Raw genomic sequence first — 16,135 nt, forward strand, 5'->3', positions numbered from 1 at the left:
ACCTGCTGACACGTTCGTATCATCAGGATCACACTCTACTCACAGTGCACGTCCACGAGGATGCTGACGTTGGTGCTCCCCACGGCGTTCAACACCTGACACGACACGGGCTCGGTGAAGAAGGAGTGGTCGGCCGTGGTGACGAACACGCTCTCCCTGGCCCCCTCCAGCAGGACACCGCCTTTAGCCCACCTGAGGGCGAAACACGGGACTCCGATTAACGCCTTTTCGAGCAGCGCAAATTATTGTTATGTCGACCAGTTAGCAGGAGATTTCGAAGGGAAAATGGGGTTTTATAGTGTTTTGGTGAAGAGCCAAATGTTGAATTTCCGCTATTAGACAATGAGCGTTTTTATGTTATCAATTAACCTCTTGCATTTATAGGGCATTGATTTCAAAACCGGAGGGAATGATTGCAAGAAAAAAAAAGTCTCTTCCTTTCTGTTATTCATGCTCCACATTGCCAGAGCTCCAAATCATATTGCACATCTTTCGCTAAATGACACTTTAATACACACTCAGCAGGCTTAGTGCCCCAGTATCTGGCAGTGCTCCCACACTGGGACCCTCAGGTGGAGTCTCGAAATCCCAGATTAAAAACATTATGTTAAAGTCCGGCAATTTGCAAGTTCTGTGCTTCGGGGCTGTCGCTCAAGATAAAAGTCAGTGTTTAACTTTACAAATATTCAATACTTTCCGCGATTGTGTTCTCTAAGCAACGCTGCATTTCAGGAACAGTTCCAGAGGAGTCAATACGAGCAGGCTGGGATAGATGAGAGAAAATCTATTGGCATTAAACATCTGATTATGCTGCTAATGTAGCACTGCAGAAAAAGTTCCCAGCAACCTGAACTGCACATAAAGCAGTACACAAAATACTGTACAGTAAAAGCGTGTCCAGACCTGTAGCCCATGATCTGAGGGTTGGCGGTGGCCTGGCAGGTGAAGGTAACTCTCTCGCCCTCCAGAACAGAGCGGGGCTCGATGGACAGCGTCACAGTGGGAGGGTCTGCACGGGGACAGACACATATTCAGTCTGTATTGTGAAGATGAATTACATATAAGAGAATCTGGAAACAAACACAAGTCACACAAGCTAAAACTTTCACAATGAAATCCGGCCTTTGTGCTCCGTACTGACAAACTCGCTGTGCATCTAAACCTTTGTCACCAGCCGAGCCTTTTCCCTTTTAGGGTGGCTGCCTCGTGGGTGACGCACACACTAAGTGTGTTTGTGTTAAGAGACGTCGTTTTTCAGGGAGTGTGTGAGACCGCTGCAGCTCTATGGCTGCACAAGATCAGACTTAAGTAGATACACAGTTTAGAATATAACCAGATAATGCAGTGTATTGTGTTTGCTGCTGAGGTGGAAAGTGAAGGTTTCAACTACACCGATCAGGCATAACATTATGATCACCTTCCTTATATTGTGTAGGTCTCCCTTGTGCCTTCAAAACAGTTGGGACTAATCTGAGAATGGACATGGGCCTTCTGAGGGTGTCCTGTGGTGTCTGGCAACAGAATGTTGCTCTGTGGATCATCCCACAGATACTTGATCAGTTTGGGATCTAGTGAATTTGGAGGCCAGGTCAACACCTTGTGCTGTTCTTCATGTTTTTTTTTAGTTGTTCCTAAGTGTTTTTGTGTGTGTGTCTGTGTCAGGCTGCATCCTGCTGGGGATGGCTGCTGCCATCAAGGAGTGTCATTGCTATGGGGTGGGGGTGCCTGGTCTGGTCTAGGTGGGTGCTACATGTCTAAGTAACATCCACACGAATGAATGCCAGGTCCAAAAGTTTCCCAGCAGAACACTGTATTGTCACAACATGGTCGATGTAATTCACTTCTCCTGTCAGTGGTCATAATGTTATGGCTGATCAATGTGTAGCTCTCTCTTCCTTCTCCTTCACATTCACAGTGGAGTTTGTAGCTCGTACAGCTAGCCTAAAAGCAGAAGGTTTAGTACAGATTTTCATCTCTGGGTCGGTCACACTTTACTGTTCTTGACTGGATATTCAAACTACAGTTGCTTTGTGTCCCATTACACCTTATTACTTCAGCTGCACAAAACTTTACTCCTTTTGGTTAAAGTTATTCACTTCTAATTGGGTGCCAAAAAAAAAAAACACAAAATCTAATTTGGAACAGGTCCAGGTTTAAGAGGCTGTAAATTCCAGTACTGCATACGGCAGATGTGGTATTTTCTGCTGGTAACCGCTTCGCGTTGACAAGCGCTGGGACGGCTCATTAAAATATTGGACTGATTTTGCAGCTCGTCAACGCAAAGTCAGCTCCAGTCCGTGTGAGCGGAGAAGGAGAGCAACCCACGGTGGACGTTGAGGGTGACAGTGGCTCGTTTGCCCATCGGCACGGCGGGATTGCTGGCCACGCAGGTGAAATTGCTGCCGCTGTCAGTGTCGACCGGCGTGATGGGCAGGTAGCTCCTGGTCGTCACCCTCTTCCTGTCTGGCAACACCTCCTGGGGGACAGGGAGGAGGAGAGGGAGAGGTGTCATTCAGGAGAGGGGAGAATTTAGGAAGGGGGAGCCCGACAGAGAGCGAGCAACGACAAAGAGGGTAATAGGAGGATAATATAAATACAAACCTATAAACTGAATAAATAAAGTTTGTGAGATTATGTAGGAAGGAAGCTGAAGATGTAGGATAAAATAACTGAGGTCCGAGGAGGTCCTGTTGTGAAATGCATCTAAAGTCAGTCGAAAGAACACGGGTACAACTTTCAGCGTGGTGCAAACGCGTGGTCACTAACACGGTAATATGAGAGCAGCATGTAATATGCATGAGCATTCAAAACACAGAACTGGCAGTGAGAGATGTAGAAACATCCAAGTGCGTGACTCAGTGTTTGCTGCCGCTGCTCCCGCCTGCCTGTGTGCATACGATATTGTGAGAGCGCATGTGCAGGCGTAATTTCATGCGTGTAGGAGAGGAGTATACGGCGCAGGATCGTGAGGAGTCTGGACGTAGGAGTTGAAAGGGCTAAATGTTAAGAGTGTGCGCAAAGGTGTCACCGAGTGCAGTTCCTGACTCTGTGTTCCTGCGCCTACAAGAGCCCGTGGCTGTGGGTTAATTAAACATGTCTTGGATCTTTGTGTCTCTTTTAAGTTGTCACGACCGACTTGAAAGACACTGACTTCGTGATGCCTGCATGTGTATGTCTTGTGTCCGTGCATTAGCCCATTAATTAGCTGCCCCTGCAAAGTTTCTTCAGTGCATCGGCTTCGACTGTTCTCTGAGGATCAGGCTTGTTTCGGTGCACTTCACACATACTTTGATCTAGTGAATTTGGAGGCCAGGTCAACACCTTGTGCCGTTCTTCATGTTTTTTTGAGCTATTCCTTTTTTGTGTGCCTGTGTCAGGCAGGAACGGCATAAAATCTTGAGTGCAGTTGTGGATAGAGACGTTCCTCAATTATTGCAAAAGGTGTTTTTAGTTTGACAACGTAAAGAGGTGGAGCTGTTCTCCCTGTGCCTGTGTGGGCGCTACGGCTTCATCCAAACAGTCCAGAGACAATCCATGCTGGGTATAATGGTGATTCTAAATTGGCTGTAGGTGCGTGGATGTGACTGTGAGCAGGTGTTGGTTTCCTCTGATAAACAACTGCCAACCTGTCCCATGTCTCAGCGACTATGCATTTCAGTGCACCTTCAGTGCCGCAACTGAAAGTAAAAGCTGTAATTTCTCATGCTTTAAGTGTTTTAAGTCTCCTACAAGTTTCAAGACACAGAGTGCTGTTGGTTAGCAGAACAGAATCAGCATTTTGCGAGTATTCGAAACATTTCTCAATAAATATTTGCCGATATGTTGGCATCTTGTCAACCAAGAACGTGCAGACTTTGTGTACACCGCTGCAAGCGCTGCACACAATTTCCCTAATGCAGGACTTGAGGGATGCTGTGTGGCCTGAGGTGTACATAATCTACTTCCCCTTCGAAACGTGCCCACGGCAAAGGAAAAAAAAAAAAAAAGAGCTCACAAACACACAAACAGACCGAGGAGCAGATTGTAAACATTACAATTCCCATTACAAACTGTTTGAAAGCCATTAGTAGATGTGAGGTTTTGCAGATCTCATTTCAGCGCAATAAACTCATCACACATTTATGTTTGCTTTACAATGCGTGACTACCCCACCACCACCACCACCCCCTCCGTGCACATGCAGTTGCTGCTCTCTGCATGCGTGCATGGGTGTGTGTGAGTCACCGTGGACTGGTGAGCTCCCTCCACAGCCACTCCATCCTTGGTCCACTGGATGTGGGCTGCAGGCTTGGCCCCGCGGGTCACGCAGGTCAGGTTGAATGGACTCCCGGCCATCAGCAGGAGCTCCGGGGTCCCCTCCACCACCGGGTCCTCGGGGGGTACTGGAGGAGAGACACACAAGGCCGCACTTTAAAAAGAGACATTTATGAGTGTGCACTGAACCGTAAAGAAAAATATAAAGCAGTACATATGGTATGAAAACTAAAATACAACTTTTCATATAGAGTACATAAAAAAGGCCCTTCAAAGTGTCTTTACCTTTATTTGTAGTTTCAACATTTCTGTATAATGTCTAGTTTCTTTTTCACACTCAAGACCAAATTAATAAAATGAAATTTATAACAAGTATTTAACACAACTTCTTTAATTTAAAGCTATGTTTAAAGCTAAGATGTAACTTAGCATCTGAAATGTTTTTACGTCTAGTACAATGCAATTCCAAAACCACATATGGTGAAGGATGGTGATTTAGATAACGCAAAAGGACAGGAAAGCTAAAGTTTTACTGCGAAAATGAGGCATTCAATACGGCCAGCAGTGTAGAACTAGGTCTGAAAAGCAGAGGATCCAAACCAGGGGTGTCAAACTCATTTTAGTTCAGGGGGCCCACATACAACCCAACTGAATTTGAAGCAGGCTGGACCACTAACATAATAGCATAATAACTAACATAATAACGACAACTGCAAATGTTTCCCTCTGTTTTAGTGCAAAAAAGTACAGATTCTTTATGAACTATGTTTTTACAAAACATTTTATGAACAACAACTTGAAATCTTCACAGAAAAATAAGTGCAGCGTTGGCACATTGCTGTCTGCTGTTTAGTTCTGGATGTTGTCTTCTGTCTGTGACTAAAACAGTGGATATATTAGGAATAGAAGTTACTTTTGTTGAAAAATTGCATTTAAAAGGGGAACTATCGTTTTTTACAACCTGGACCTTATTTCTGGCATAAAATACGATCGTTTACATACCCATATAACTTTGGTGTCATTTGGACGGGGAACGGGGAATAGCACTAGCGTTTCATAACAAAATATTGGTGAAATGACCGAGTTTTGCGGTAGATAATTCGTTATTTAGAGGCTGCGTTTCTGTGCCCCAGTCACTCCCACTATATGTATATACGCGGCGCTCCACTGGAGCTAAATATCTTCCGCAGGACTAAAAATGGCGCCAAAGTTTTATGGGTGAGTAAACGATTGTATTTTATGCCAGAAATAAGGTCCAGGTTGTAAAAAAACGGTAGCTCCCATTTAATGTGTTGCAAATTTATGCTGCAGACCAGATTGGACCCTCTGGTGGACCGATTTTGGCCCACGAGCCGTATGTTTGACAATCCTGATCTAAAGGAGCCAAAACCTGAAGCTCATGCATCATGAAACGTGCTCTTCACATAGACAAAACCATCAACGTGGCATTATTTCATTTGATACAGCTCAGGTTAATCAGAAGAAAAAACAAACATGCAACAACTGCTAAATGCTAAATGAAAATCAGTTAACGACTCCTGCAGCTGCAGTTCACTCACTGAGTACATTGAGCTTGGCCCTTCTGGAGCGGAGGGCGGCCTCCGTGGCCTGACACTCGTACAGGGAGTCATCAGAGAGCTCGGCGTGGGAGATCTCCAAATTGTACTGGCCGATGTCCAGAGCCCGGAGCACGCGGTACCGGGGCCAGGCTGCAAGAGACAAGCACCGGCCGGGGGTTGCAGTTAAGAGACGGAGAGAGCAAATAAAAACACACACTGTGATTCATTTACTTGCTGGGAGTTCTTGTTTCAGCTGCCTCACTCGTCGTGACACATTATATATATATATATATATATATATTCTTTTTTTGCACGCAGGGAACGACCTGGTAAACGTGAGTTATTGTTTTGAAATGACGAACGTGAAGGAGTGAAGGAAGAGGGCCGTTAAATGCTGCGATTACAGTCGTGACTCATCATAATGGCACTGCATTCACAAAAAGATCAGCGTCTGAGGATACTATCTTCATTTTAGGAATACGGTGTGATGAGTTTCAGGTAGTGACACTGAAAAATAAAAATGTATTGTGGGCTATGATTTATTTTTCATCTATTTCTAAAACTAGCCGGCCTGTATTTGTCATGGAGATTGTCTTTGAAAGTACCATAAAGGCAACTGCTACCTGTCCAAAATAATAATAATAATAACACAGCTGCTAAAGAATTAACTGTAGAGGTTATTTAAATTGATAATTCATCATAATTAATGCTTTACACAGACAATTTCCTTAATAATAGTGGGGGGGGGGGGGGGGGAACACTCATACGACAAGCGTTCACTGTGTTCACATGCGGATCATCGAGAATAACAATGTCACATGTTTCCTGGAAAGAAATGTTGCTCTTGAATATTTTAGGTGTTGTTTTTCCACTGCAGTGTGGAGCGCGGGCAAAATCTCATCCACCAGCGTTGCAGCAGCGAGCTGGAGATGGATAATTCCACACCTCTGCAGATAAAATGAAGCTATCTGGATGTGCAACGGATAAGTGAAGACAATTTTTTATTTTTGTGAACTAACCCTTTCAAGCATAATTCTTGAGGTGCGTGGCACATTCTAATGAAAGGCGCAGAAAAGCAGTCGAGCTCCATCTCCTTTGATTCAGTGTCGGTGACTTTATTTCCGTCCTCTGTTTAACTGTGCGGCGGAGGACTGACACCTGATTTGTTTACAAGATAAAGCAAATGTAAAAGCTCTCGTGAAAATGGATAAATGCTGAATCACAAGTGTATTACATCTGTCGGAGACGGCGAGCGGCAAATGGGACGCGTATTTATGTGGAAATGTCAAAGCTTTTTATCGTAACGCACAGATAACACTTAGCATTTATTTCGAAAGACCTCCCCGCATTAACCATGGTATCTGGGGAGATCATGATTGGTATGTCCTCCACAAACAAGCAACGCAGAGGGAGGTAAAGAATGCAGGAGTACACACACACACAAATACACTATATTGCCAAAAGTATTCACTCATCCATCCAAATAATTGATTCCAATCTCTTCCATGGCCACAGGTGTATAAAACTAAGCACCTAGGCATGCAGACTGCTTCTACAAACATTTGTGAAAGAATGGGTCGCTCTCAGGAGCTCAGTGAATTCCAGTGTGGTACTGTGATAGGATGCCACCTGTGCAACAAGTCCAGTCGTGAAATTTCCTCGCAACTAAATATTCCACAGTCAACTGTCAGCTCTATTATAACAAAATGGAAGTGATTGGGAACAACAGCAACTCAGCCATGAAGTGGCAGGCCACGTAAATTGACAGAGTGGTGTCAGTGGATGTTGAGGTTCATAGTGCGCAGAGGTCGCCAACTTTCTGCAGAGTCAATCACTACAGACCTCCAAACTTCATGTGGCCTTCAGATTAGCTCAAGAACAGCGTAGAGAGCTTCATGGAATGGGTTTCCATGGTGAGCAGCTGCATCCAAGCCATACATCACCAAGTGCAATGCAAAGCGTCGGATGCGGTGGTGTAAAAGCATGCCGCCATTGGACTCTAGAGCAGTGGAGATGAATGTGACGAATCATGCTTCTCCATCTGATAATCTGATGGATGAATCTGGGTTTGGCGGTTGCCAGGAGAACGGTACCTGTCTGACTGCATTGTGCCAAGTGTGAAGTTTGATGGAGGGAGGGATTATGGTGTGGGGTTGTTGTTTGTTCAGGAGCTGGGCTTGGCCCCTTAGTTCCAGTGAAAGGAACTCTGAATGCTTCAGCATACCAAGAGATTTTGTACAACTCCATGCTCCCAACTTTGTGGGAACAGTTTGTTGGATGGACCCTTCCTGTTCTAACATGACTGAGCACCAGTGCACAAAGCAAGGTCCATACAGTAAAGACATGGATGAGAGAGTTTGGTGTGGAAGAACTTGACTGGCCTGGACAGAGTCCTGACCTCAACCCGACAGAACACCTTTGGGATGAATTAGAGCGAAGAATGGGAGCCAGACCTTCTCGTCCAACATCAGTGTCTGACCTCACAAATGCGCTTCTGGAAGAATGGTCAATAATTCCCATAAACACACTCCTAAACCTTGTGGAAAGACTTCCCAGAAGAGTTGAAGCTGTTATAGCTGCAAAGGGTGGGGCGACGTCATATTAAACCCTATGGATTAAGAATGAGATGTCACTTAAGTTCATATGCGTGTAAAGGCAGATGAGCTAATACTTTCGGCAATATAATGTATAATATATATACACACAGGGCCCTATAGTAATACAGCTAGAGACAAACAGCTGAAGGATTTTTTGCACAAGCACAATTGTCACATATTCAATAACGCCACATCAACTCCTGCAACATACACAAACAGCAGTTACGCTAATTAAAGTCCCCCCCCCCCTTCCCCTTTATTTTTTTTCCTCCACGTTTGAACCCTCGCCTCTCAGACAAAGAGATAATTGAGCGTGACGTCCCACTAGGGGGCACTCATTGATCCTCCGTGTCCAATCCTAACATGACATCATGGATTCAGATGGGCAGAGAGGGAGGCAAGCAGGCGAGCAATTGGGGTGCGGAGTAGAGAGAGGAAGAAGGTGGGTGGGGTGGGGTGGAGGAGAGAGGAGGGAGGAGGAGGGGGGGGGACAAAAGTATTAGTGGAGATTACATCATCCACTCCAGCACCTCGCAGCATAGCAACCACAGAGGTGAAAGCACCCCGGGGAGAGAAGGAGAAGGAGGAGGAGGAGGAGGAGGAGGAGGAGGAGGAGGAGGTTGAGGATGAACAATAAACTGCCACCGCTCACTGATGCCTGCAGGTAGTGAGTTATTTGCGCTGTTAACATGTAAACAACATACATAAATTCATATGTACACGTTGCAGGGCATTGATCGTACATCAGAAAGGGTTTCAGTAGCTTCATGTTTGCGCGAGGAGGTCGTGAAGCTGCGCCGCGGTCCGTGGATGAACGCCGATCTCCTGCATGTGTGTGGGTGAGCAGAACTGCAGGTATAAATTTGCAGCACAATCTGCACGCCCACACTGTCATCAGCAGCTGTATATAACCATACGGGCCACATTTTAATAATAATAATAATAATAATAATGATAATAACCTTCTTATATGTGCACCGTCTCATAGGATCACAATAAATTATTTGCGTGTGCACATGTTAAAAACTCACAGGCTGCAAGGAAATGACATGATTTGATGTGAACGATGAATGGCAGCACAGGGAGGCGGGAATATATGAAAAAAAGAAAAGCAACAGAAGGTGATGATAGACGGTTGGAAAAGCAGTGAAGGAAAGAGACAAAGAGGACAACATGTTTATCAAATGTGTTTGTCTGCGGGACCGGGCTTGCACAAGGCTGCAAGGACAAAGAGAGCATTACAGACAGAAACACAGAGAGAGGGAGGGAGACAGCAGGAGGTGGGAAGGAGGCAGGAGAAAGAAGGGGCAAATACATAAAAAGCAATTGAGGAGATAGTGTATGGGAAACACATACAGGTGGTGATGATGGAGATGTAAAGATGAAGGAAATATAAGAAGGGACGGAAGACAAAGAGACAGCGAGACAGAGGGAGACTGGCTGACCTTTACCGAACCTGTAAATTAAATTGAGTTGAACACAAGATTCACATCACATGTCAGATCATCACTTGTGTGACTGTGTGTGCGTGTGGGCGGTAGGGTTGTGTGTGTGTGTGTGTGTGGGCGGTCGGGTATGTGATGTTTTTGCGTGGCATCACGCAGGATACAGTATCTTTCTTTGCGGATGAATTTACAGCGCCGTGATGAGTGGTTTAGAGCCGAAAGTATGTGCTAATGTAATAATGGTAAGTGCTAATGCAGTCTTTTTATTTTTTTTTGTCTCTTACATTTCGTCGAGTGCCGTATTAAATTTGCACGCTGAAGTGATTCTCTTGGGAATAAATGCTCCCTTTACCGCCTCCTGTCACGAAGCGATTTGGAAAAAAATAGGTTTTCAGTGCACGTAATGAAAGCTTTGTTTTGGGTTCCATCCATCCATCTATTATTCTCAACCACATTTCCCACCTTGAGGTCTTCCTTGGCAGTAATCTGTGTGTAACTTTGGGTCAAATATCAGCTGATAAAACGTCCAATAGAAGAAGCCTAAGTGAAATCCAGATTAGATCCCCCCCCCCCCAGAACCTCCCCGACTGGACTCAAAGGAGGAGCAGCACCCCTCTGAGCTCCCTCTGTATCTCTAAGAAGCTCATTTTGGCTGCCTGTAATCGCATTCTTTCGGTCACTACCCAAAGCTTATGACCACAGCCGAGGGCTGGGATGGAGTCTGATTGTTAAATGGAATAATTTCCTTTCCATCTGAGCTCCCTCTTTACCGCAGTGGCCCGGCGCAGCGTCTACACGGCTGACCTCGAGATACTTCATTTAGAGAAACGACCCAATGTGGAGGCAGCTGTTCGACCTTTTTAAGCCATAGCGTCAAACCTGGAGAAGAGGAAGATCTGAGGGTCAACAAGCCAGATACCATCCTCGCACAGCCTTGAAATCCTGCGCGTGGAAGTCTAACAAACGGGATTAGCGGCGAGGGGGCCATCCTGATGGGGGCCCGGCAACACGGTTACGGCCCTGATACCCCACACTCCCGAGCACTCCCCACAAATCTCCCTGAGATGTGGTCGTAAGCCTTCCTCAAATCCTCCAAATGCTTCAGAACTGAAGGAGCCAACTCCCATCACCCCTGCAGTAACTCTGCAAGGGTGAGGAGCTGGTTCAACGTAGCGTGACACAATAATGCCCCGAGCCTTCGGCATCTAGGGGAATCTCCTCCGCACACACAAAGCGACTCTTCGCTGAAAGGCTTCTTAACTACCTCTGAAACCTCTGTTGGGGTTCAGGAGTTTTCCTTTAAAGTGCTCTTCCCCATAATATCCCACGTCTGGATTGGGCAGTTCATGTCTGTTGCTAAACACAGCCTCTGCCAAAACTAACTTTCCCTTGCCGACCGGTCGGGGAGTTTGCCAGATCTTCCAGCCGAAACCCTTCCTCCTTCTCCGTAGCCTCCTGAACTGCTTCTTTTAATTAAATATATGCATCCGCTAGCAGCAGCACCACCACCGCCACAGCTGCAGCCCCCTTTTGGCCTGCTGATACACATCTGCTATACTTCAGGAGGTCCCTGGGCTAACTATTAACTAGTAGCAGCAACCGCAGGCCGCCTTGTTGAAACATTTAAGCATCTTCCCGCAGCAAGGAGCGTAATTGGAGACACGATCAGAAAGACTATGGATTTAGCGCGACGTCAGACCTTATCGGCGCAGAATCCGAGAGACGAGTCGCGCTCACGGCCTGATTCTCAGGTGGAATTAATTCGCAGAGGAAGAACAAGCAACTGCAGTCGGCATCAAAGCTATCGATGGACGATTTAAACGACGAAAAGGCAAAATCTCAAGTTGCTAGAATGCACGAGAGATCATTTTGATGCCAAGCTCAATCGGCTGCTGCAATTATAAATCACTGAAACTGTCAATGTCAGCATTCAGTATACACCACAGTGGTCAAAGGAATTGTTTGGGTTTTTTAGATAATGTGGTAGACGTCTTTCATTTTGCATGTCTCTGAGTTTCATTCCACTCATGCAAAAGGAAAATAAAAACTCTTCTCTTTCTGTTGTGGCTCTGACCCTTTGACTCCGCTCGCTTTTGGTTGCATGTGATGTCCCCCACCCCCAACCGCCCTCCTCTGTAAAACGAAGCATGCTCTACTGTTGCACACACACACAGTAAGTCATTCTGGATGCGCGTGTCGGCTTAAAATGTAAATGCGAATGTGCGTCTGCTTTTGTCAGCAGTGTGAGGGATTTTCTCTAATTCAGCATGATATACAGGACTCATTTTTGCCCAGATTGTCACTCACACGCCTCTTGGTTCTTAACTCTCTCGCTCACGGTGCAGTGTTCGTTCCCTTAATGTTTTTTTTTTTTTTACATTTTCAGCCATAATAGCTTTTGTCAGGGTTCTTAAGAGTCGAAACTGAACCGAAACCGTGGCTGAGTTATTCCCCTTCCTCCCTTTTTTCCCCAGACTTCCGTCACCCTTCCTCACCTCGAAGACCTTCTCCGACGCCGAGGGCCAGGCCGTCCTTGGTCCACTGGACGATGCCGCTGTAGTTGAAGACCACGCAGGACAGCACCACCCGTTCTCCCAGCACCACCGACTGGTCCGCCGGCTCCTGGGAGAAACGAACGCCCCACACTGCAACAAGAGGGACAGAGAGGGGAGATCAATTTTAAGTTCCTTTCGCCGCGACCCGGTCATCTTTTACTACACCGTATCTAACTCCAAGGTCCCTCTCCGCTCTTATTGACTCACGCTTGTCCATATGTCGGCTGCTGGGGTAATTTGTTGCGCGCTCTTATTGAGTATATGGTGTTTTTTTTATTGTCCTTTTTATTATGAGTGTATTTTTATATGAGTAAAATCTCTCACGGGAGAGTGAAGTTTTGAAGTGCATTTATTTATGCACATGCCTGAATGGAAGCACACAGGAGAGTTTACTGGTGTTATTATATAAAGTAAATGCTCTCTTTTCAGCCGGACTAGAGCTGAGCGTCTCTCATTTGCATATTTGTCATTCCTCTATGTCTTCTGCCTCCTTCTTGCCCCCTTTTCAAGCTTTTCCCTGGACTTCACTGAGGCTTATGCGTGTGCGTGTGCGTGTGCGTGCACTGGACGAGTAAGCCAACCCTTGTGTAGCGAGAACATCGTTGCCGAGCTGCGATACAGCCTGCTCTTTTTCATCGCGCAGTACAAAGGATTCTGCTTACACACACACATTTCCCGCAGCAAAATAAGCCTTTCGGCCGTTGCGGCGCCATTAAAATACACAGATATAAAAACTACAAGTGTAGCGCAGGCATACATTAGCGCTCTCGCATAAAGAGAAAGAAAAGTGTCAGGTGGGGAGGCGAGGCGCTAAACCCGCCGCTGTTTTCAGCCGTTTGCATCATCAGGTAAAATTGTTTCATATTCCAGAGAAAGTCTTGCAAGAAGTTAATTAAGGCTCAGAGAGAGAGAGAGAGAGAGAGACTGCTGTAGATTGCACATGCACACTTAGAGAAACACCGAATCGTGCACACATCCAACAATCACACACAATTTATGCCTCACACACACCTCACCGGGTCTGTCACGCGCACGCAGTTGCACGTTAACTCACACAGCTGGAGAAAGCAGGCTCGCACACACACTTCCACAGACTTTAGTGTTTGTCTTCCCGTGGGCCATTCTGTTCTTGGATCATGGTTAAAACAATCCTATTAGCTAATTAAGGCAAAACTGGTTAATAAAGCAGGCCATGGCCCAGAGGAACGCGCCTCAGCGGGATTCAACCACAAAGGTGCAAACAACGGGGAGATTTACTGATTTGTCAGGAGGATTACATGACATGTCACGTAATTTGCGCAGAAGGCTCCTTTACTGAGGGCTCCACGAGGGGAGCTTTGATGTTTCGTCAACTCTCCTTTTTGAATTCTGACTCGGGAAGACAACTGCCGCGACTGTGAGCTGATAGCTGTGTTATTCATTTGAGTTTTAAGGGTAAAATCTGCCTTAAAGCCCCTGACTGCTGCCGAAGCGTAGCTGTTATTTTTCCGGGCAAACCCTGAGTTGATGATGCAATGAGGAGATATTCTTCTCCAGTAAGCTGGCTCTAAATAGTCACACTATTTACTGTATATCAGGTCTTTATCTTTAATGGTATTTAGCATTTCTGGATCCCAGGTTGTGGATAAGTCGGACTCAAGGCTAATAACCTTTGCAGAGAGTTCAAAATCTCACCTTAACTGTCATATTTCCAACCCTGGATTCAAACTGACTTTACATTTTGTCAGCTCACCATATATTAATGAAAGCTATGGCTTCTTATTAAAGTCACCATTTTGCCCATGATGATTAAACAGTGAAACGGGCCCAGTTTCAATGCATTTAGGGAGTTTTATAGAATACGGCGCCCTCATATTCCCCTTCTCTGCAGCATAGCTTCAAGTAAAGGCAAAACTGCTCATAAAACAGTGGCCGTATAAAATAAAAACACTCCTCGGGTGCTGATCCAGCCAGATCCAGGGCAGTTACTGTATATAATTTAGTATGTTAGGTAAAACACAGACCCCTAAATGGGGGCGCCGTGGGGTAGTGGTTAGAGGGGCAGCTCCCAGGCTTCGCCTCCCACCGTGTCCATGGCTGAGGTGCCCCGAGCAAGCGTCCAACCCCCAGACTGCTCCCCGGGCGCAGTCCTTAGAGGCTGCTGCCCACTGCTCCAACTGTACACACTACTGTGTGAACAAATGGATGGGTCAAACAGCAGGAACAGAAATTTCCCCATTGCAGGACAATTAAGGGATTAAATTATTACTATTATACCTTCAAAAGACTCAGTGATACACATTAAATTATGCCGATAACCCAAAATGCAATGCACTTACAAGTTTCATGTTCAGTGTCATGGTGCAGTTCTTTGTCTTTGCAAGCAAAATGATCACCAGTATCACCAAGGTTCAACATGAGACCGTCAAAGGTCAAATGCGTCAAAAAAAAAATACATCCACCATTTCTAATACTGCATATTACAACTACAAAGATGAGATAAAAATACTCAATTAACTGAAAATATCCCCTATTTATGAATATATATGATTAAAAATGTTGGAAAGTGAGTTTCTTTCTTAATAACGTGTTAAACCTCTGGTGTAGAAGTTAAAATATACGTTTTTAATCGTCAAAATACCTGGATAGTATATAAGGTACGGAACCTGGAGGAGGAAGGACAAAGGTCAAAGGTAGTGGAGCTAGCTTCCCAAGGAGCCTGGTCCAAATGGGACCTATGAAGACTGGAGACTAGAGCGGTTCCACATCTCCTTTCTGCTGAGATCAGTGTACGACACACTCCCAACTCTAGCAAACTTGCACAAGTGGGGCATTAGAGAGGACCCATTGTGCAAGCTTTGTGGGGAGAGGGGTACCACGGCACACATCCTGTCCGGGTGCAAAACAGCACTCACCCAAGGATGGTACAGGAGAGAAGCAAGAAACGTCAACTACCATGGAAAACAACATCAATCCACTTTGTAAGGGAGGGGGGAAAGCCACCAACCACAGCAACACCAAGAACCAGTCTGCTACAAAGGGCCCGATTATGGGAAATGAGGGTCGACCTGGGAGGAAGGCAGCAGTTCCCCCAGTTTGTCCAGACAACCCTGAGGCCGGATGTGGTGCTGTGGTCTGAAGAGGCAAAAAAGATCATCCTCATCGAACTTACGGTCTCACAGGAGGAGGGGTGTGAACAGGCCTTTGAAAGGAAGCGCGCCAAGACCTCCTGCATGAGCGCAGGGGGAAAGGATGGCAGGCTTGGTTGTTCCCGGTCGAGGTCGGCTGTAGAGGATTCCCTGCCCAGTCAGTATGGAGAATGCTCACAGCCACTGGAATGACAGGGAAGGAGAGGAAGATTGCAGCTCACGGGATGGGGGAGGCCTCTTGCTGGTTATGGAGCAGGAGAGAGGAGGTAAGCTGGAAGCCAGGAGGACCCACCATCCCGACCCACCATCGGGATGGTGTTAAAACAACCAATGAACGATGGATACCGCCTGTTGACATCAACCCCTCCTGGCCAAGGTGAAAGTAGAAGAAGCATCCCCAGATGAATTCACAATCTAAGGATCCCAACTATATAAGTATGTATCTGTTTGTCTTGAATAACCAGACTAGCTGAGACAAAACAATGGAAACAGTATCCGCTCGTGACTCCTATAGAGAGGAAGACGAAGGAGCTGCTGAGACGTGATATCCTGCTGACATGAGTGATTTACATGTGGGTCATGTTATGCATGATTTAT

General features: G+C 45.9%; 1 protein-coding gene across 2 annotated transcripts in view; it reads right to left on the minus strand.

Annotated features, from left to right (window-relative positions):
- kirrel1b (kirre like nephrin family adhesion molecule 1b) overlaps positions 1–16,135 on the minus strand; it is a 76,693-nt gene that overhangs the window by 15,539 nt on the left and 45,019 nt on the right. For both annotated transcript variants that reach the window (XM_084547107.1, XM_084547106.1), the window contains exons 2-7: positions 12,351–12,500; positions 5,814–5,963; positions 4,225–4,382; positions 2,326–2,476; positions 904–1,009; positions 44–192 (exon numbers count right to left, since the gene is read on the minus strand). In XM_084547107.1, coding sequence (XP_084403233.1) covers positions 44–192; positions 904–1,009; positions 2,326–2,476; positions 4,225–4,382; positions 5,814–5,963; positions 12,351–12,500 — 864 coding nt within the window. The remainder of the gene's footprint in view (positions 1–43; positions 193–903; positions 1,010–2,325; positions 2,477–4,224; positions 4,383–5,813; positions 5,964–12,350; positions 12,501–16,135) is intronic.

Source organism: Chelon labrosus, assembly GCF_963514085.1.
Source record: "Chelon labrosus genome assembly, chromosome: 6".
Taxonomy (NCBI): domain Eukaryota; kingdom Metazoa; phylum Chordata; class Actinopteri; order Mugiliformes; family Mugilidae; genus Chelon; species Chelon labrosus.